This window comes from Cervus canadensis, chromosome 14, assembly GCF_019320065.1.
Source record: "Cervus canadensis isolate Bull #8, Minnesota chromosome 14, ASM1932006v1, whole genome shotgun sequence".
Lineage (NCBI taxonomy): Eukaryota > Metazoa > Chordata > Mammalia > Artiodactyla > Cervidae > Cervus > Cervus canadensis.
The window spans coordinates 10,208,110-10,230,903 of NC_057399.1; the positions used below are offsets into that span (position 1 = coordinate 10,208,110).

Genomic DNA, 22,794 nt, shown 5'->3' on the forward strand with positions numbered 1-22,794 from the left:
AACGTTACGGACGGATGCCTGCTCTGGGCCAGGTCTTGTGTTATGTACTATGGACACAGGCGTGACCCAGTCCCTACTCTCTTTGCTCTGATTCAAGCTGGACAGGCATTGAAAACTCAGATAATTGAGGTGTAGAGCGAATCACAACCAACAAACAGAAAGCAGTCGATGCGGATTGAGGGCTGAGCCCCATGATGACAAGAGATGGGGTTCCGAAGGCCTCCTGGATGGCAGCCCTGGCTGTGGCTCCCAGGATGGAGTGGGCCATGAAACAGGGACCTGGCTGTCAGGAGGGTGTGCAGTGCCATCCCTGGGCTTCTGTTTTCTCTTCGCACAGCCGGACCCAGCAGGACGGGACATCTCCATCCGGCCTCTCCTGGAGCACTGTGAGAACACCCACATGACCATCTGGCTTGGCATCGTCTACGCCTACAAGGGGCTTCTCATGGTAGGTGCAGAGCTGCAGGCACAGTGGGGGAGACACGTCGCTGGCTAAGCTCCCTCTCCTCGGGGCCTCCGTCACCGTAAGAGTGAACGGAAGCCCCAGGACCAGGCACGTGCTCTTTGCCACTCTCAGTGCCCGGCACGGACCGGTTCAGTCCCACGGCAACCATACGAGAGAGGTACAAACAGCTTCCCCACTTCACTGGTGAGGACGCTGAGGCTTGGTTTGCCCCAGCTCACCGAGCTGGTGGTAGGTGGCAGAATAAGCCCCAGACCTACGGGTGTGCCTCCCGGCTGCCACCGTCCTGCTCCGACAGCAGTCTGTTGACATCCAACGCACGTTCACATCCTGTGGGAGGCGAGTGGAACCATCTCCATTTGCAGACGCAGAAAGTCAGGCTCAGACAAGTTCAAGGGTTTGCTGGCGGCCACCTGGTAACCTCCAAGCCCAATACTCTTTCCACTCCACTCATCTGTTATACAAAGATCACATACCAAGCCCACCTCACACGACTTGGTGAATTTCAAGGTTGGGAAGGACTTGAAGGGGCAGTTCCACCCGACCGTATCCTGGGTTGACCCTTGAATCTTCTCTCCACATCTTGTGCAAAACACACCTGCACCTAAATACCTTCAGGGTCAGGACACGGGCCACTGCACCCTCAGACCCTTCCACAGGAAAGTTAAGCCACCGTCTGCCTCTGTGGCAGAAGTACCCAGACACCCTGTCAGAGAGCAGGCGTCCCGGCACCCACCCCCAGCCCTGCTGCACATTGCCGACAGAACCCAGGCAGGGCTGTGGACTTGCCCGGTCTCTGCTTCCTCCCCTCTGGGATGCAGACGGCCATACCCGGCTGTAGGACTGAAGGAGCCAGAGTGAAGCCGGCTTTCAGCAGTGTGGTTTCCTTCCCTCTCTCAGTATCTGCTTCCTGGGCTTCTGGTTCCCATTCTGATTGGAATTAAAAATAACAATTAAACAGTCTGTGAGATAACACACCTAGAGGAGAGGAAAACAACTATGGTTGTAAAAATATACAAATTACAAAGTAATTATTAACTTATAACGGATATACCAGTTTATGAAATGCTTTCACATCCATCCTCTCATTTCATCTGGATAGAAGCCCTGTGAGATAGTGTAGGCCCTTGGGATGATGTTAACTGGCTCACGCAGCTGTTGGACGCCCAAACGTCTTCAGTGATAGAGCTAGGGGGAAAGGAACGCTTTGTAGGATGGCCTCCTGGAGGGGCTGGACCCCAGCTGAGGCCCCTGCACCAGTCAAGAGCTGTGGACAGCTCTCCCACCTACACCGCTGTTCGGCCCAGCACCCCATCTGCACCCCATCTGCACTTTCTCTGCACCTTGCCCTCCCCTCAGACCACCCTCAGAGGGGAGGCTACACCCTCGACCATCTCTCGTTTCTGTTCACTGTTCTAGTTGTTCCGTTGTTTCTTAGCTTGGGAGACCTGAAACCTCAGCATCCCATGCTCAATGAAAGCAAGTACACTGGGATGAGCATACTTCAGAGCAGATCCTACTTCAGATCACATTTGACTTCTGTCCTGTTCATTTCTGCTGGAAATGTATTGATCAGGAATAGAGCTGCAAGTGAGGGCTTCCCTGGTGGCTCAAATGGTAAAGAATCTGCCTGCAGTGCAGGAGACCCGGGTTTGATCCCTGGATTGGGAAGATCCCCTGGAGAAGGGAATGGCAGCCCACCCCAGTATTCTTGCCTGGAAAACCCCATGGACAAAGAAGGCTGGAAGGCTACAGCCCACGGGGTCACAGAGAGTCAGACACAACTCAGTGACTAACTCTTTCACTTTTCAGAACTGCAAGTGACAGAGAACTCACAATAATAGGGGTTTAGGAATAATTTCCCTCTCAGGTAAGCAGAAGGGCTAGTGTGGAGGCTCCTAGAATCTGAGCCCTTTGCATCTTGTCTCCCTCACCTTTATCATATAGCTTCCACACAATGGTCTAAGATGACTTCATGGTCTAAGATGACTGCTCAAGCTCCTGCCATCACATTCCACTCCATCTACTAAGAAGGTGGAAGAGGAACAGCCTTCTCCTCTGAAGACACTTCCCAGAGCTTATGCACACCTCCATGGCATTGTCCTGAACCCAGTCATATGCCACATCTAGCTTCAAGGACAGCTAGGAAATGGAGTCTCACTATTCTGGGTGGCTAGGTGCATTGGAGGATAATAGAAGTCCTAGACACATGAGTTCTGCCTGGTTTAACAGAAAAAAAGACTAGCCTAAATGTCTAGAGACACAGTCCACTTTTGTCACCATATTGCTCTGTGGCCTTGGGCAAGTCCCATCGGCCTTTCTGGGCCTTCCAGCTCTCTGTAAAGGGGGGGATGTGGCTGAGACTGTCTGAAACTCCTTCCCACTGTGGCCTCCTGGGAATCTGTGTGTAAACCAGTGTAACACCCCACTCTGCCTTTCCTTGGCAGGACTCAACCCAGGGCCACAAGTGGGGACAGACTGTGATACCCAGAAGACCTGGCCAGCAGCGATCCCCCAGCCTCCCCCCCTGCTGGTCCTCACTTCAGCATAGGCAGGAGTAACAGAAAAACCCTCGGCTCAGCAGCTTCTCAGAGCAGGCGTGTATGCCACCACTTGCTAACAACCACCCCCTTCTCTGTTCGCCGTTCCAGTTGTTCGGCTGCTTCTTGGCTTGGGAGACCCGAAATGTCAGCATCCCCGCGCTCAACGACAGCAAGTACATCGGGATGAGCGTCTACAACGTGGGCATCATGTGCATCATCGGGGCGGCCGTCTCCTTCCTGACCCGGGACCAGCCGAACGTGCAGTTCTGCATCGTGGCCCTAGTCATCATCTTCTGCAGCACCATCACCCTCTGCCTGGTGTTTGTGCCAAAGGTACGGGGTGGCCACCGACAACCCCCACCCTCCCCACCCTGGCGTCTGGCCTCTGGCTCTGTCACAGGGGATTGCTGTTTCTTCCACGTTCTGAAAGTTTTATACACTTAAAAAAAAAAAAATAATGACCACAATTCACATCTCAGAAAGTATGGAAAATGCAGAAAAGCAAAACCAGATTTTTCAGAAATCTTACATAGTCCTGCTGCCCAAAAATCATCACTGGTAATATTATGGTTTGGTTTTTTTACTGTTAGTATTTCTGATTAAGTCTTTTTTTTTTTTTTAAATGATTCAGGCAGTGACGCTTTCTCAGATATAGCTACAATTACCATACGCTTTGTGGTTTGCCTTTTTAACTTCTGCCCTTTGTACTGGCCCACATTTTATGATCATCATGGAGGGCAAGTTCCATAATTGACTCATCCACAAGTGAGTAAATAATACTCCCTTATTGGTGAGTATTACAGTTCCTTCCAGATTTTTATATTATAAATGAACTTTTTTTCCTCCATAATATATTTTCCTTATTTCTAATTATAACCTTAAGGTGGAGTCACAGAAGTAGTACTTCTGTGGGTCAAAAGTAGTCAGTGGGTCAAAAGGAGTAAGCATTTTTAATAACCACTTATATTTTTCATTCATCTGAAGGGCTGACCTCAGAGAAATTTCCCCAACATTATCCTATCCAGCAGTGGGCAGGTGACCCCGAGGCCTTGACCCCTGCAGGAGGCTGATCTGTGTAGAGGGAAACCTGACCTTCAAGAGTGAGAGGAGGAGCAGGACACAGAAACAGTTGAGAAGCCACTGACCCGAGTTAGGGAGTATCTGCCTTAGAAAAGGGGGAGGGAGACCACTGGGGGTCCCCCAGCTCCTCAGCCTCGAGCGTAGGCAGCGTCGGCTCTGTTCCAGAAGGCCTCTGGCACACACTCCTTCCTTTAGCTGGCAACACCTTCCCAGGCTCCAGGTTAATGCCACAGCTTCTTCGCCTGCACGCTGACTTCCTCTCCACCCTGTGGAAGATGCCAGATGAGTCTAAGCCCAGCTCTTATCGGGTCACTCTGCTTTTTCACCCTCTCTAGCTCTTCACTGCGCTCCTGGCTCCAGGACTGGGTCCCCACCACGGGCCTGCCTTCCAGGACCATCGATCTCCTTGTCTCTGCCAGAGAGCCCTGTCCCCACACAGCCGCCCTTCTCTATAAGCGCCTGAGCCCCAGGCCTCCGGTGCTCACACATGCCATCCCTTCTCCCCAGACTTCCTTCATCCTCACCATCCTTGCACAGACCCTCCCTGGATCTGAGCCCAGGCCCAGAGCAGCATGGCGAGCACTCTGGCCTGGGGAAGATCCCTTCTCCATCCCTGCTCCTTGCCTCTGAACCGTGAGGTCCTGGCGAACAGAGGCTGTGGCCCTGGTTCTGACAAGCACAAGCCTGCGCACTGTCTTCACAGCTGTCGCCTACAGCTGTTTTTATTTTCTGTGTGGAGTAAGGCCTAAGGTGGAATGAGGCTCAGTTGGAGTGAGGCTAAGGGGCATTGGGTGGGCTCTGCAGGATGGCTGGGATTCTCATGGAATCAGGGTCAGGAGACCAGACATCTAGGAGCAAGGAAAAAACCCAAGACTTAGCAAGAGGAAGGGCCTGCCCAAGGGCACACACCAGACAAAAGGACAGAGAAAGGCTGAGCCTGGGCTCCCGACGCCCAGGCTGCGTGGTCCCCAGGGTCCCCTGCTGCCTCTGGACAGGGCCCCTGGAAGCAGCTGGAGGGACAGGGGGGAGTGTAGACCCCAGAGTCCTGTTTTCAGCCCTCCTCTGTCCTTGCAGCTCATCACTCTGAGAACAAACCCAGACGCAGCCACTCAGAACAGACGATTCCAATTCACTCAGAATCAGAAGAAAGAAGATTCTAAAACCTCCACCTCAGTCACCAGCGTGAACCAAGCAAGCACATCCCGCCTGGAGGGCCTGCAGTCAGAAAACCATCGCCTGCGCATGAAGATCACAGAGGTACCTCCCACAGGGCGGGTCTCAGGGCCCCGTCCTCCCACCCGGGCCCTTCTGCCTCGGGCAGGGACTCCCCGGGCTGCCGCTCCCCCCACATCCCCCAGAGCATCACCACGTCGTGATGCCGCAGCCCCATCTCCTGTCACTGTGGCTGCAGCAAGAACTGGGGGAACAGAAACTACACAGAATCTGACAGGAGTTTATTGCCCACCTGGCCCAGGCTATGCGGTCCAGTGATGCCCGACTCAAGACATTCTTTAACAGGAGTTCTTAAGAGATTTGTGAGCCCCCAGATTAGAGCAATGAGTTGGGAAAACTGAGTTTCCTACTTGGGGCCAGGGCAGGAGCTCTCACTCAGCTGGAGCCTGTGTCTTCTAGCTGGACAAAGACTTGGAGGAGGTCACCATGCAGCTGCAGGACACGCCAGAAAAGACCACCTACATTAAACAGAACCACTACCAAGAGCTCAACGACATCCTCAGCCTGGGGAACTTCACCGAGAGCACAGGTAGGAGGCGGCGGGACCCTGGGTACGAGGTGTTTTACAGCTGAGGACGCTGAGGCGCAGAGGGGCGGTGCAGGGCAGGCCTGAAGCCCCACAAGTGGGTCTGAAACCCATGACTTCTGAGCACAGTTCATTGTCTGGAGCCCCACCTGGGGACCCACCTACACACAGCACTTCTGTTCCTCAGTCCCCCAGGCTTCAGCTCCACGTGTCCACAGCACTGCCGGTATTCCCGGTGTTCTGACTAGGGGCACACTGTTCTTAGTGAGTAAGGTACTCAGACTTCTCCCAGCATTACAGTTTCAAACACACCTCATCTATGTACAGGAAAGGGATAGTCTGTAAGATGACATGATGCTCAATCCCACCAACCACTTGAAGAACAACAGTCCATTTTTTGCCTACATTTAGGCAAAATTTTTTAAAAGGGCACCAGTGTTGCTAAGAGCATACAGAAATGGACATTTTCCTGCAATGTTCTGGAAGTTGGTCTGGCGCTGTCTAAATGTCAGGTGTTAAGCTCATTCACTAGCAACTCCCCTAGCAAGAGGCTGCCACTTGGAAACAGTCGCACATGGTCAAAGGTGTAGACACACAGTGCTTATTGTAACACTACCTGCTAGGTGAGAAAAGCTGGAATTAACTTCCCTGCCTGTCATTTGGGGTGGTCTTACTATGATACAGCCCCAACAAGGCCCATGGTACAGCTGTTACGGAGTGAGGTGTATCTATTTGTGCAGGGCTTCCCAGGTGGCTCAGTGGTAAAGAATCAGCCTGCCAATGCAGAAGATATAAGTTTGATTCCTGGGTCAGGAAGATCCCCTGAAAAGGAAATGGCAACCCACTCTAGTATTCTTGCCTGGAGAATCCCATGGTCAGAGGAGCCTGGCGGCCTACAGTCCCTGGTGTTGCAGAGTCAGATATGACTCAGCAACCAAACAACAAAAATCTATTTGTGCAGATATGGAAAGATCTCTAAGAAAAGTCCAATGAAGACCAGAATTAAGATATACACAAATGTACACACATGTATGTATATGTGTTTGTATGGGTGCATTTTTTAAACAAGATTTGGTAGAATAAACACCAGGTTGTTAACAGTATCCACCTGTGTGAAAGGGACAGTATGTGAGGAGAGTGGGTGAGAAAATTAACTTAATTTTATATAAATTCTCTATTATTGCATACTACTCATTAATACTTCTCTACTTTTTGCATCCTGTCATTAGCATATAGTCATTAATTTTATAAAATCAGTTTGTTTAAATCAGTGAAAAATCTTTAGTCTCTTTTTTATTATATAAGAAGTATTTTATTTTATAAACAATATAATTCTTATATATTGAGGGTTGATTGTTAAAAAGTTTAGACTGAGATAAGTAACAAGGAAATTGGGCACTTCAAATTAGCGGAGAAATATGAATTATTCAGTACATTTCATTGGGATAAATGGGTAGCCACCTGGAAAAGAATAAAGTTAGATCCTTACCTCACAACTTACCCAAAAATAAATTCCAGATGGATAGAAGATTTAAATATAAGAAAGTGACACCATGGATGTACCAGAAGAAACCATAGGAGAGTTTCTTTTGTGATCGCAGCAGGGGAAGGGGAATCTTTTCAGTTTGATGTAAAACAGAGAAACCACAAAAGAAGAGGCTGACCAGAACACTGGACGGTACTTCAGCCTTTGGCAAGGGAGCCATTCTAAACCGTGAAATCATCACCAACACAACCTAGAACTGCGCACAGTGTGGTACTTCAGAGACCACAATAGGCATACTTGTAACATGAGAGCGAAAACAAGAAGGCAGAGCCTTGTTCAACCTCAGCTGGGAGAGTGACTCAGGTTTTTGATGCTGTGTGTGCTATCAAATGTCAGTGAAAGCATCATGGGTATGCAACTCTGGGGTTACCAACAGATGTCAGCAGGTTCACAAATTCAGAATCCGCGAATGGAGAGAATTGACTGTGCTCACGTGGATGCAAAATGGCATATATACATATAAGGTTGCCCCCGTAGCAGAAAAAGAAAGCACCCAAGCCCTTTCCAAACCAAATGAATCCGGATCTCTCAGGTCGAGGTCATGTTTTTATATTTCTTTAGTTCTCTCCAGGTGGGTCTGAAGCACAAAGAAGGTTGAAAGCATCATGTTTTGTGGCTACACAGTATTTCTTTGGAGGCCCCATTTGAACATATTAGAAAATAACAAATCCATTATTACTGCACAAATTTGGGTTAGTTGTAACTTTCTGATATGGTAAAGGATAGTGATTTAAACATCTTGTATATATCATCACAGGGATTGTTAACTATTTCTTTGGGATAGTTTCTCAAAGTGAAAATTCTGAGTAAAAGAAACATACTTTTTAAAGTGTTTGATACTTATTGACAGTACCTCCCAGAAAGATTGTGACAGTTTATACTCCCACCAGCAGTTTATGATTATTCTTCTTTTCAATCCGTGGCATTCTTGGAGTTCTTTTTTCTTTGTCATTACATTCCTAACACACCCTTGAAAAGAACCTTCATATTAGAACCTCTCATTACTAAGTTATGTTACCTACATTGGTCAACTTGATTCCCTTTTTTCTTACAGAAAGGGAGGTCCCACGGTACACCATCCACATCTCGAGCACGCCGTGTCCATCCCTGGATGGGAGCTTCTAGGCTCCCTGCCTTGGGCTCAAGAGAGCAACTCAGGGACAAGGGCTTAGAGAACTCAGGGGAGATGGGCTCTTCTGCATTCTGTCTTCTTGGGCAGTATCCTAAAAATAGATACAATGTTGATTTTTTTAAAATTAATAGAATTATTGCAATATTGTTGTTCTGCATTCAGATGGGGGAAAGGCCATTTTAAAAAATCACCTCGATCAAAATCCCCAGCTACAGTGGAACACAACAGAGCCCTCTCGAACGTGCAAAGACCCTATAGAAGATATAAACTCCCCAGAACAGTAAGTACCTTCTCCTTTGGAATTACTGCCAAAGGGTACTACACAAGATTTACAATGGGCACCATGTTTTCACATGCATTACTTTATTTGAACTCTACGGTAATTTCATGATACAGATCAAATTACAATGCTTATTTTACAGATAAGAAGACTAATACTCAAAGAAGTGAGGTGACTTGCCAAAGCTTACCAGTTGCCAAATGCAAGAGATAGGGTTTGAACTTGGGTCTGTCCAACATCAAATCCCATGTTCTCTTCCTTTGTTGGGCTTCCCAGATGGCTCAGCAGGAGACTCCACCTGCAGTGCAGAAGACACGGATTTGATCCCTGGGTCAGGAAGATCCCCTGGAGAAGGAAATGGCAACCCACTCCAGTATACTTGCCTGGAGAATCCCATGGACAGAAGAGCCTGGCAGGCTACAGTCCATGGGGTCACGAAGAGTGGGACATGACTGAACCAACTGAGGAGGCACACAGCCTTTGTTACATGTAAAAATGAATACATTTACTTAACACTAATTTACTGAGACCTATATGTATCGAGCACAGAAGTGAAGAAAACAAATAAAACTCCTTCCCTTAATGGAGTTTACCTTTTATCTGGCAAGACAATAACGTAACAAAAAAGCAAACCCCTGTATGTAAATGGTAGGTGCTTTGGAGAAAAATTAAGAGAGTATAATTTTACACAGGAAAGTCAGAGCAGGCTCAGTGAGAACGTGACATCTAAGCAAAGCCCTGGACATCTCTGGTAGCTTTGTCCCCATGGGTAATTTTTAGTTCTTCCCAGTTTACGGCAGATTAGAAGCAGCAGTTAGAAGTGTCAACCCTGAAACTTGTTCCCTAGGAAGTGACAGCACAGGGAGGAGCCAGCAAAAGGAGCCTGTTCACCAACCGCAGTGTCCTTTGGGGCCAGGTGGTCACAGAGTTGAGAGCCTCTCGACCCACTTAGCTCCAAGGCCTTGAAGCCGATGGGTCCAGTATAATCACTGATGGTTACATGGCACTCATCAGTGATCCACCTATGAGCTCCGTGCACTAGAGTGCAAGCACCTTGAAGGTAAGGTGTAAGTCCTTCCTGTGTCCCTTGGATTGAACACAGCTTCCAGCACTGAATTCAGGGAAAAGCAAACAGGATCCTAGCAGACAGCAGAACGCGAGGCTCTGACAGCAACACACAGATCCCACCCTGCTCAGGATGCTCAGGCACAACACCCTTTCCCAGGTCAGGTTCATCCTTCAGCTCCCCATTTTCCTGGACTCTTTGCCAATACCGATGACATCATACAAGTTCAACCTGAATTTCAAAATGAGGTCTCCAACACACTCATCTCTCATGAGCACGTGGGTACACCTTTCTGGCCAGCAGGGCCACAGGGAACGGGGGCAGCACTGCCTCTGGCTCTGTGCATCTCAGAGCCCCACCAACACCTGCCTGCACACCAGGGGCACCTGTGAGTTGATTTACTGCCCCATGAAGCACTGTCTTTCAACAGAAGTCGTCCCACCTTCCCAGTCCTGGTTGTTTCTGTACCCAGAAGAGCAGGTTCTCTGTACCCTTTCCTCATCTTTCTAATGCAAACAGCAGTACTTCGTTTGCCTAGCGGCTTCTGTGAAGTCCTAGGGATTTTCCCCCTGAGTGGCCTCTGGGACACAAGGTGGCCTGAGAGTCCAGGGAAGGCAACTTCCCAGATGCAGCAGCGCACTGTGCAAGGTGCAGCAGGGCAGGGGAGCAGTGGCCCGTGCGCACCCCCAAGGCAGTCTTCACGACAGCTGAGGTGGCCCTGCTGCCTGCTGCTCACGGGGACTAATGAGAAGGCAGGCAGAAGGGCAGGCAGTGAGCAGGGACTCTCCGCTCCTCCTCTGTCATCCTGCTTGCCCAGCCCCAGGTTTGGTTTTTTGTTTTTTACTGCATTTCTTGGAATTTACCAAGACTTGTGGGGGCTCAGAGGAGGAAAGAGCTCATTCCGGGGGGGCGTGGGGGGGTGGGGGTGGGTAGTACAAAACAGATGACATTTAAACTGGACCTTAAAGGGAAAGCAGAGGAAGAGCTTTCTAGGCTGGGGAAACAGCGTGTGCAGAGGCTTGGAAGACTGCCCATGAGCAGGGTTTTAGGGGAAACTAGCCACAAGAGGGTAAAATGTCTGGTGGGAGCGGGTAGAAGATTCACCTGGAGAACCTGGCAAGAAGCAGATCTTGGGGAGCCCTGAATGCCCCACTCCAGTGTTGGAAAGAGTACACTAGTCACCAAAGAAGCCAAAGACCAGGAGGGAACCTTTTGGAACTGGCCAGCATCAGGGACACCAATGAGGTAGGACAGAGCAGCTGAGAAGCCTTTCAGGGATGGAACCCAAAGCCAAGTCCATTTGGAGACTTGCAAGAGCAGAGAACTGTCTGTGTTTGCAGCAAAGCCCTGCTCAAAGGGCAAAGTCTTGTTCTTAGGAAGCACTGGAAGCTCAAGAAGCCGGCCTCCTCCCTGCTTACTGTCACCGTGGTTATTGCCGGGCAGCAGCTGGCACAGGTAGGCCTGCACTGGACACCTGCCAGATAGGTAAGTGACTGGATGACAGGATGGTCAGACCCTGGACTGAGCGAGAACTGCAAGCCTACCATCAGCTTCTTGGCCCAGGCGAGTCCAGGGGCCTTCCTGGTGAGCGCAGCCAGCTAGCATTCACTAACGCTCCTCTCTTCTCTCTCCTGCCACAGCATCCAGCGCCGGCTGTCCCTCCAGCTCCCCATCCTCCACCACGCCTACCTCCCGTCCATTGGAGGCGTGGACGCCAGCTGCGTCAGCCCCTGCGTCAGCCCCACCGCCAGCCCCCGTCACAGACACGTGCCACCCTCTTTCCGAGTTATGGTCTCAGGCCTGTGAGGGTGGGAGGCCTGGGGCCGGGGCCTCCCCACGACAGAACCACACGGAGCAGAGGCCGCTGCTGCGGGAACACTGTCGGCTCTGGCTGTGGAGCAGCTGGCGCCACGGCTGGCCTTGTGGGGCTGCTCAGATGGCACGCGGTCCACAGGATGGGGGGCACTTGGCACCGACCTCGCGCCTTATTTGTGAAGTTTTTATTCTTTCACAAAGAAGAGGAATGAAAATGACCTCTTCCTTCATGTCTGCCAAGGAAGAGCAGCTAGGATATTTGAAACTTTGCAAAAAAAAAAAAAAATCCTAGACAAGGAGAAAGTCGCTACAACTCCAGCTAGAAGTCACTGAGTGGCCCTGAGCAGCCTTGAGAAGAGGCGGAGGCTTCCGGAGAAACCGCCTCTGCCGCTCCACACGCGCCACTGGCAGTGGCCCCCGGGCCAGCCTGTCTCCCCCCTGGGGAAGGAGGCAGGCAGGGCAGCCAAGCCTCCAGCGGCCAGCCCAGCCAACCCCAGCCTTCCTGGAACAGGGAGTCTTGCGGGAAGGGGGGCCAGGCACAGCTCTGCGGGCCAAGGGCTGGGGTACCCGTAGGCCGACTCACACATTAACACAATAACACCCATTCCGGGACCGTGGGGATTTAGGGCACGTCACTGCAGACACGCGCTGCAGCATTCACCCACAGTCGGCCATGCACCTTCCATGCCGCCCATGTCTTTGTGTTCCTATCAGGTGCTCCCCATAATAAGGGGAACACCCGGGCTAATCACAGAATGTCTGTTCCCAGCAAACACGATAAAGAAAGATTGTGCACTTTAACCTCTCTCATCAGGGCCCAAGGGCTGGCTGGGGTTTTGTTTTGTTTTTTTTCCACTGACTTTGTTTCTGACCAAAGTGAATCGGGGGCATCCGCTAGAGAACATCCCGCAGTCATGGGGAGAATGTTGTTAGCTGAGAGCTTCCCTTACCTTCCAGAAGGCGGCCTTCATCCAGACAAGCTGCAGGCTCTGCCCTTGGTGGGGACCGGGGCGGGGTGGGGGTGATCAATCAGCATACTTACTCTCATTCATAAGATCGCTCTTCCCTTTTAAAGGAAGCCCAGAGAGCACTGGCCTGGGAGTGAGACAGACCTGGGTTGGGGCCCTTGCTCCACTGCTAAGTCCTTCCATGACCCTGGGCAGGTCATGTCTCTCTGAGCCTGTCTCCCCTCACTAACAAACTGGGGTTGAAATAACACCCGTCCTGCCTACCTCACAGGGTCGCTCTGAGGATCAAAACTTGATCTTGTCCAGAAAAGCTTCCTACCGATCAGTGAAGCGGCCCTGACCCGTGAGGTATCAGGATGACCATGACCTTCAGGACAGTCAGGGCTGCGGCCCAGAGAAGCACCCAGCACAGCCCTCTGCCAGGATCCACCCAGCGGGAGAGGGGCTCCCGATGACGTCTGTGACATTCCTAGACAGGTTCATTCTCTGCTAAAGAAAGGCCTGAGTGACAACGTCCGGGACGTCTCCACAACCGAGCACTCGCTCAGCTCCCTACAGAAACCTAACGGCAGCTTCAGCAGGCAGGCAATAATCTCTTCCCAGACCACTGAAGTCAGGAATACAGCGCTGTCACCACCAGGTTTCCACAAAAGGGCCCAAGGGAATCTCAACCATCACCAACATTTCCAAACACCCTATTTCACGTAGCACAGCATTCCCCTCCCCTCCCCCAAAGAGAGGTTATGGAGGAACATGGCTTTTAGGGGGGAAAAGAATGCTAACACATCACAGGTCAAGTTGAAGTCACTGTCTGTCTAGGCACTAAAAATCGGTGTTGTCACTCACTGTGTATTACAGTATTTACTTGCTTTCTTGATTTAACCAAACCAGATTTAATTTAAAGGATCACATTTAATTTTTCAAGGGGAAAGAGACAATTCATTGTACATAATGTATACACACACACACACACACAAAAACAATACCTGTAGAAATATTAATCCAACATAGCAGGAAAAAAACACAAAAGTATCAGACAGTCGGAGGTGAGTGTGTGCGTCTGTGACCCGTTGTGACTCCTGAGCGTGCACAGTCTTCTAGATTAACCCACACAGTACATTCTCTGTCTTAATGATACTGTAGGTTCACCCGATTTTTTTTCAATTTCCCCACAAATAACAAGACCCACAGAAGTGACTCTAGCTATTTAACAGTTCTGTTCTTTTATATGCAGCAAACACACCATACATTTCCTAAGAGGCTTCAGCCTGAAGGTGTTTTCCAATGAACGTTAGTGCACAAATGCTTTAAATTAGACTGGAACTGCCAGAATCAAATGTAAATGAGGAGTTTCTCGTACCCCTATTGCATGGTATCAATTTTTAATAAATTGTTGCAAATTTGTTTTTATGAATAAAAGGAAAAAAACTGTCTTTAATGCCTACTCTTCCCCAAATGCAGGTCAGATCAGGCCATATCCTTCTGCTCAGAAACTCGGGGGTAGCTCTGGGAGAGTCTGCCCAGCATGCCCCTTCCTCCAGACGCTGCCTTTGCAGACAGGAGCAGAGCAGCCCTGCTGCCTTCTGGTGACAGTCCTGGGGAGGGAAGCTGACCTCACCTGGGCCAGTCAGTCTCTTTCCAAGGCAGAGAAGTCGCCAACACAGAAGAGGAAAACGAAGCCAGCACAGAGAGAAACGGGATCAAACGATGTGCCCTGCTGGTGGTGTCCGAGCACCGGGCCAGCTGTTTCTGAAGGACAGCAGACCCCTGGTCCACAGATGGTCAGTTCTCTCAATGAGCCACTCTTTCTGCCTAGGTTAGTTCAAGTTCAGTTCCCAGCAGTTGCAACCAGAAGGTTCCTGACCAGTTCAGAAGCCTCACTGCCTCCCTAGCCCTGACTCCCACTCCAGGCCATGACAGCCTGTGGAGATTCGGTCCCAAGCTCCTTCCAGACACATGGCCCACCTCCCCCGGACCCTGCAGACTGTCTGCACTTCCTTCACCACCCTGGCCCCGAGTCTGCAGCTCCATCTCAAGCCCACCCCACCCTTCAAGGTCTCATCCCAATGCCCTCTCAGTTCCTTCAACTTGCGATGTTCTCTTCTGCTGTGCCTCTCCCACCACACTGGGTACAGGCCCGTGCTGGCCCTTCCTCTCCACCCCAGACCGTGAGTTCCCCACGGATGGGAGGTACGTCTACCTCCTCCATGTCCCCACCTCCCCTAGCATCAAGCTCTCTCACTGGCTCGGAACAGTCCCTGACGAGGCTCCTGCAGAGTTGAATGTGTGGCTGAGGCGTGTCTGTGTTGGTTTCCAGGTCTGGAAGACTAAGCAGAGCCAACGTGGCCAAAGCCGGCCAGGGAGGCCTGAGGCCATGGGACTGGGTGGGGGGCCCCAGAACGGGGGCTGGACCCACAGACTTCACGAGAAGGCAGGTCCAGGCTGGGGTTTCCCAGTGCACAGGATCCTCAGTGGTGAGCCTGTAGGGAGCAGGTCTCCTGAACCCTGGCCACCTTCTACACAGCCCTCCTCTGCGACACAGGAGGGTCAAGAGTGGGGAACAGGTCCAACAAGGTTATCTCAGGTCACCGAATGAGCCATGGTGAAGGCAGGGACAGAACCAGAATCCTGATTAGTCCGCCTTCTCTACCTGATCTAGACTCACAGAAATTAGGAGCTAAGAAGAACCTCAGGGGTCAGCTTGTCCAGCGCCTCACTTCACACACGGGCTAAGCTGAGGACCAAAGACAGGAGCCAAGGTCAAGCAGACAGTCCTGAGAGGGAAGCATGGAACCTGGATTTTCTCACTTTGAGATCCAGCTCGTTCCTCACACTTGACCCAGAACAACCACAGCAGGGAGACACTGCTCCACCACCTCAGGTTACTGAGAAGTCTTCCTATTTCCCCACTAAATACGGAATCAACTGGAGAAAATTTTGGCCTTTCCTCCTAACACTTCTGAAAATTCTCTCGGGACTCAAGAAAATGCTCATCACCATCATGAGTAGAGTTCTTCATGCCTTGCTTGGCCTCGGGGAGCAGCTCTGTGGTAACTGAAGTCTAAAGGAAAGGACGCAAGGATGGTGGGCACCTCATTCTTTCATTTAGGGGTCTCTTTGACTTTCTTTGGTTATGATTAGCTTGTTTTTGAGGTGAAACTAAAGACTATTTCCGAGCCTCAACGAGAAGTGTTCCGGAGTTGAAGAACTTTGAGAAAACACTGGTTGGCAGTCTCCTTGCCCTGTGCTGCGGAGACGACCCTGGGATGATATGCTCTGAAGCAAGGTGGGAAAGGCTTCTAGAAAACACTGAACCTGGGGCACCAGCCACAGCCCTGACCTTCCAGACTGTTCTCCATGCTCAGCAGTCTCCTCTCTATAAGAATCCTCACGGGATCGGACTCCAGAGGCTCAGAAGCCAAGGTCAGGGAGAGGACGTGGTGCTGGGTTTAAAAAGAAAACAGAAAACGCACCAGTAGTCACTGGCTGCTCCGCCTGTCCAGCCCATTCCTGCCCCTCCCCCGGCAGCAGGGCTCTGTTTGTTGGGGGACGAGAGGGACCTATGGGAGGGACCCTGGAGGAACCATCCTTGCTCCCTTCCCTGGACACAGAAAGGAAAGTTAAAGTCACTCAGTTGTGTCCCAACTCGTTGTGACCCCAAGGACTGTACAGTCCATGGAATTCTCCAGGCCAGAATACTGAGTGGGTAGCTTTTCCCTTCTCCAGAGGATCTTCCCAACCCAGGGATCAAACCCAGGTCTCCCACACTGCAGCTGAGCCACAAGGGCTGTCCAATTCCCTGGACACAGAGATTGGCTTAAAGATGTGCTCATTACCTAAGCCCAGCCAATCAGAGCCCTTTCGGGGTTTCAGCCAGATCTTAGTCTCAAATCTTGCCTTACAACCCGAGAGAAATGAAAAGAGAAACTGAGCTCTGACATCACCCGGGCTCAAGGATCAGCAATCCCTAAGGACATACTTGCCTTTGAGGCTCTCTGCTGTCTGAAACTTTGAGAATTCTGCCCCCTCTTTTCCCTTGGCTATGAGGAGACATTAGGAAAATACATCTGTTCCCACACCCACCACTGAGCAAGGAGGGCAGCTAAGGGGAGAGGGGGCCTGAGAAGCCTAAGGAGGCTAGGGAAGGCCCAGTATGGGTCAGGCTGTCCCTTCCATGCTCTCTGAGCCGGTCCTCTGCCGGTGCCCCATCTCCCGGCTGCTCACACCCTGCGTGGTCCTGAGCAGTAGGGCCTCTGAGGCTCTGGGCGGTAAATGATTGACAGTCTCCTGAAGAGAAAATCAGTCCCTATCCAACCTGCACCCCATGCCCTAAATCCTTGCCAGTCCCACAGCCTCAGTCATGACTGGTCTAAACTCTTACGGGCCTCGTGGGTCCTGCCTGGACATGACTATTCACCACCTGGTTCCTCCAGGTCCCACTTCCAGGGGCCCCAATCCCCCAGAGGGCATCTACTAAGCCCCTGCTTTTTGTCAGGGCCTGTGTTGGGAACATGGGAACAGCAGTGAACAGGACACAGGTCTCGCAGGGTAATAGGGGAACAGGTGCATAAAGAAGAAACAAAGACAGCGTGTAATAAGCTCAAAGTGGGGAGCTCAGAATGGGGAGCCAGAGGATGCTTCCTGGGGGGTGTAACCTCCCTACAGGTCTGCCTTCCTGGGCATGTGATGGTATAGTTGCTTCCAAGAGTCCAATAGTTAGCTTCATGTTCTGCTGCCATTTTGAAATTCTTAATAACTTTTGAACAAGAGGCCCAACATTTTCATTTTGTACTGAGTCCCACACATTATGTAGCCAGTTCTACACCTAGACCTGAAGATGAGAAAGAGCTAGCCAGCAAAAGAGGAAAGGGAGAGTAGGGATGGGGTGGGAACCGGCAGTCCTACTCCCGCAGAATGCACACACCGACTGCGGCTGCCGGGGCTGCCCCGACACACCCCGTTCAGGCCGACTGGCTTAGCCCATGTTAATCATCTACAGTGGAATCCGTGTGGCCCCTGACGCCAGAAGGTTCAGACAGCATTCATCCTGTGTACATCGTATCTGTGTACGATGACACAGGTCACAGATGAAAATCTTCAGATCTGGGTGCAGATTTCTACTCCCCAACTCATCTGGCTATGTAGCTTTGGATAATTCACTCAACCTCTCTGAGCTTCTGTTCCATATCTGTAAAATGGGCATATCTCACCCAAGGGCTCATGTAGGTGAAAGCGCTTTGTAAGCACTCAGATGATATTTGTTTCATTCCCAGACAAGAGGAATGTAAAGTGAAGAGCTTCAATCAGCGCAAGGTGCAGCCCACAATCTAGCTCCCCAACAACGGAATGCATCTTGGGAAGGACACTGTTAGGGAGACTCTCTTGACAAGAGGTGGGGGAGAAAAGTGAGATTCTGAAGACAAGGCTGAAATAGAGACAGGAGAACAGTTAGGTTTGAAAGGACTAGAAATTTAGGAGTAGAAGGAAAGAGAAAGGTGAAAGGGGAAGAGGGCAGAGTGGCCAAAAGATCTGGAAGAACAGAAGCATTAAACATTTGATATCCAGTCATTTTGTTCAGTCACTGAGTCATACCCGACTCTTTGGTCACCCCATGGACTGCAGAATGCCAGGCTCCCCTGTCCTTCATTTGCTATAAAATAAAATCTCCTCTACCCTTCCCTACACTCTCTCCCACCAAATACCCCTAAACCTTCAGTTTAGTTTACTATACAAGCAGAAGTCTTGGAGGTTTTAGTGGAAATGAAAGAAAGGGACAAATTCTACGTCTGGATGGAAATCAAAGTGGGGATAAAAGAAGATGCAGAGGGGAAAATAATCTCCCTGCACAAGCAGAAACAGGGACAGACGTTAGCATGAGCACAAGGTCTGTGGAAATCCACACGTGTGCCAGAAAGGCACTGGCCTTTTCCAGAGTCAGGTATGGCAGGGATGGGAAGTTTGGATTAATCCCCTCTAGATCTCACTAGGCAGTGGAACCCCTGCTGACATCCAGGTTACATAAGTAACAGGAGACATTTTCTCCCTTAGAGCCGTCTCAAAGATCCTGACTGCAAAGGCAGAAATACCAGAAAGTAGCTCAGTCGGTAAAGAATCTGCCTGCAGTGCAGGAGACCCGGGTTCGATCCCTTCTCCCCTGGAGAAGGAAATGGCAACCCACTCCAGTATCCTTGCCTGGAAAACCTCATGGACAGAGGAGCCTGGTGGGCTGCAGTCCATGGGGTCACGAAGAGTCGGCCACGGTGCAGCGACTAACACAACACTAACACAACCAGTAACACTGTGGCCGACGGGTCACAGGGTCAAGTCCACACAGAGAGCTCTGGGGTTAGAGCTGGAGAAGCCGCCAGCCCGCGCTCAGACTGCCGGTGCTGAAGAGTGGTCAGTTCGGCAGGCTTTGCTTCTGAGGTCACGCTCAAGGTCTCTGCTCTGGTCCACCACACCCTAACTGGGAGTTAGAGCCCTCCACCAAGAGGAAAAACATTTGCTCATTCCCTCCATCTGAATTCCAATGCAAAAGACCTAGGGTAGTACTTGAAACCACAGGGATACCTTTTCAAATGCATTAGGTAACTGGCTTTATTATACAGTGAGTTACCTGAATATGTTCAAACTAGATGTAAACTCATGCTTATATCTTCCATGTAAAAGCCAAATAGACTTATGACTTAAATGCACAGAAAATGACAAGACCAATAAAAACATCTTAACAACACAGATATTTAAAGGAATAAATGAGGTTTTGCTGAAAAATAAGTTGCAGCTCTTAACACAAGCACAGTACCAATTGTTCCCAGGCATGTCTCTTTGAGTTCAGCCTGCCTGGTGTGATGACTCAATTATCACACTGCCTTTCTTTATTTAAAGTACTGTGAAAACTTCATTTATTCAGCACACTGTAATATCACTTGGCCTTCACTCAACTCTAACACATCACTTCTCTATTAAATCCACCTTTGTTTTTTTCTCATGAGCTACTGACAATCGTGGGGCCATCCAGATAATACACGCAAATCGAACGATGATTGAGTGCTGATGCTCATAAAGCACTAGGCAACGGGCTTTGCAAACATAATCTCACCTAGAGCTCACGGGGACCCCAGAGCAGGAACAATTACTGCCGCGCTTTCGCAGCTAAAGGCACTCAGGGTGTGAGTGCCGGCCTGTATCACACAGCTGGGACGGAGAGAGGAAATTTGAACACAGCAGTCCAGTGCCGGAATATACCCTCTTTATACTTTTTAAATAGCCTCAGGGCTTCCCTGGGGGCTCGGATAGTAAAGAATCCTCCTGCAATGCAGGAGACCTGGGTTCGACCCCTGGGTTGGGAAGATCCCCTGGAAGAGGGCATGGCAACCCACTCGTCTTCCTGCCTGAAGAATCCCCACGGACAGAAGAGCCCGGCGGGCTGCAGTGCACAGAGTCACAGAGCCAGGACGTGACTGAAGCCACTGAGCGCAGCTCAACGGAGAGCCTCAGCAGAAGCAGCTGGGTTCAGGTGACCCAGAACATACCTACTAATTTGTTTTAGAGGACCTTAAAATGAAAACACAGGTAAACCTATTCGTGGTTACCTCCCACAAGAAGCCTGCACAAGCCCCTGGCCTAGTCTCACCCACCAGGGGGCAGACAGCAGAAGGAAGAAGACGTACAACCCTTCACTTTGCAGAAAGAAGTCCACAAATACAGAAAGTTGAACAAAATTAGCTAACAGAGAAATATGTTCCAAACAAAGAACTAAAGAAAACCCCAGAAGAATAACTAAGTGAAGTGAAGATAGGCAATCTGCCTGAAAAAGAATTCAGAACAATTATGATCCAAGATCTCAGAAAAAGAATGAAGGTACAGACCAAGAAGATACAAAAAGTGTTTAGCAAAGGGCTAGAAGATTTAAAGAACAAACAGACATGAACAATAACTGAAATGAAAAATACACTAGAAGGAATCAATAGCAGAATAAATGGGGCAGAACAAATAAGTGACCTGGGAAACAGACTGATGGAAATCACCGCTGTGGAACAGAATAGAGAAAACAGAATGACAAGAAAGGAGGTTAGTCTAAGAAACCTTTGGGACAACTTTAAATGCATCAACATTCACATTATAGGGGTCTCGGAAGGAGAAGAAAGAAAGGACCTGAGAAAATATTTGGAGAGATTTTAAAAATGTGAAAAACTCCCTGACATGTGAAAAATTCCCTGACATGGCAAAAGAAACAGTCACCCAAGTCCAGGAAGTGCAGAGAGTCCCAGGCAGGATAAACCAAAAAGGAACACAGCAAGACACATCATAATCAACCTGACAAAAATGAAAGACAAAGAAAAAAAATATTAAAGACAACAGTGGAAAAGCAACAAATAACATACAAAGGAATTACCATAAGGTTATCCGCCTGTTTCTCAGCAGAAATCATGCAGGCCAGTAGGAAGTGGCACAATATATATTTCAAGTGATGAAAGAACCTACAACCAAGAATACTCTACACCCAGCAAAGCCCTCATTCAGAGTCAACAGAGAAATCAAAAGGTTTACAGACAAGCAAAAGCTAACAGAATTCAGCACCGCCAAACCAGTTCTGCAACAAATGCTAAAGGGACTTCTCTAACAACTTTTCTAGAAACAAGAGAATTACAAATGGAAAAGCCCACGGGTAAAAGCAAACATACAGTAACGACAGGAAATCATGTGCGTACAAATATGGTATCAAAACCAGCAAGGTTTTGTACTCTCTCATGAGGAGAGTACAAACGCAGAACATTGGAAATGCAGTTGAAATTAAGAGATAACCAATTTAAAACAATCTTGTATATATACAGACTGCTATATCAAAATCTCATTGTTAACTGCAAACCAAAAATCTACAACAGATACACACACACAAAAGAAAAAGCAATCCAAACACTCCTTGATGGTCATCAAGGAGTTCCCTGGCAGTCCAGTAGTTAGCACTTGGCGCTTTCACTGTGGGAGCCTGGGTTCAATCTCTGGTTAGGGAACTAAGATCCCGCAAGGCACAGCGGCACAACCGGAAAAAAAAAAAAAGAGAGAGAGAGAGACAGAGAGAGAGTCATCAGATTACAAGAGAACAAAAGGAAAAGGGAATTAAAAAAAAAAAAAAAACACAGCTACAAAAACAAATCCAAAGCAATTAACAAAATGGCAATCAGAACAAACATATCAATAATTACCTTAAATGTAAATGGAGTAAATGCTCCAACCAGAAGACAGAGACTGGCTGAATGGATACAGAAGCAAGACTCATATACATGCTGTCTACAGGAGACTCACTTCAGATCTAAGGATACAAACAAAGTGAGGGGATACAGAAAGGTATGCATGTAAATGGAAATGAAAATCGGAGTAGCAATACTCATGTCAGACAAAATAGACTTTAAATAAAGACTGCTATATGAAGGACTTCCCTGGTGGTACAGTGGTTAAGAATCCGCGTTCCAATGCAGGGGACGTGGGTTCAATCCCTGGTTGGGGAACTAAGGTCCCATTAGCCACAATGGGAGAAACCCACGTGCCGCAACAAAGACCCAGTGCAGCCAGGGAAGAAAAACAACAAGATACCGCCTCACCCCAGTCAGAATGGCCATCATTAAAAAGTCTACAAATAATAAATGCTGGAGAGGGTGTGGAGAAAAGGGAAGCCTCTTACACTGTTGGGAGGAATGTAAACTGGTGCAGTCATTATAGAAAACAATCTGGAGATTCCTCAAAAAACTAAAAGTTGCCATATGATGCAGCAATCCTATTCCTGGGCATATAACCAGACAAAACTTTAATTCGAAAAGATACACGCACCCTGTGCTCACAGCAACACTATTTACAATAGCCAAGACACGGAAGCAACCTAAATGCCCATCAACAGATCAACGGATAAAGAAGACGTGTTACATATATAAGCAATGTAATATGACTCAGAAATAAAAAAGAATGAAATAATTTCATTTGCAGCAACATGAATGGACCTAGAAATTATCATGTTATGCCAAGTCAGTCAGAAAGACAAATACCATTTGGTATCACTTCTATGTGGAATCTAAACTACCACACAAATGAACATATCTATGAAACAGAGACAGAAATTCAGAGAGAACAGACTTGTGATTCCCAAG

At 49.2% G+C, this 22,794-nt stretch overlaps 2 protein-coding genes across 18 annotated transcripts in view; one reads left to right on the forward strand and one right to left on the reverse strand.

Annotated features, from left to right (window-relative positions):
• The window catches only part of GABBR2 (gamma-aminobutyric acid type B receptor subunit 2), a 356,730-nt gene extending 342,645 nt beyond the window's left edge, over positions 1-14,085 (forward strand). The window contains exons 14-19 of the mRNA XM_043486441.1: positions 338-448; positions 3,115-3,339; positions 5,161-5,343; positions 5,719-5,848; positions 8,686-8,803; positions 11,510-14,085. Coding sequence (XP_043342376.1) covers positions 338-448; positions 3,115-3,339; positions 5,161-5,343; positions 5,719-5,848; positions 8,686-8,803; positions 11,510-11,675 — 933 coding nt within the window. The 3' untranslated portion in view covers positions 11,676-14,085. The remainder of the gene's footprint in view (positions 1-337; positions 449-3,114; positions 3,340-5,160; positions 5,344-5,718; positions 5,849-8,685; positions 8,804-11,509) is intronic.
• LOC122452806 overlaps positions 1-22,794 on the reverse strand; it is a 51,914-nt gene that overhangs the window by 17,017 nt on the left and 12,103 nt on the right. For 7 of the 17 annotated variants that reach the window (XR_006272854.1, XM_043486451.1, XM_043486452.1 and 4 more), the window contains exons 2-5: positions 8,994-9,101; positions 8,414-8,614; positions 4,152-4,352; positions 1,253-1,393 (exon numbers count right to left, since the gene is read on the reverse strand). Coding sequence is in view for 10 of the 17 variants with exons in the window: in XM_043486451.1 (XP_043342386.1) it covers positions 1,253-1,393; positions 4,152-4,352; positions 8,414-8,614; positions 8,994-9,042 (592 nt within the window). In the remaining 7 variants the exon portion in view is untranslated. Of the gene's footprint in view, positions 1-441; positions 1,394-1,517; positions 1,652-4,151; positions 8,615-8,993; positions 9,102-22,794 lie in introns of those variants that run through there. The other 10 variants (XM_043486450.1, XM_043486455.1, XR_006272859.1 and 7 more) reach the window with 9 other exon arrangements.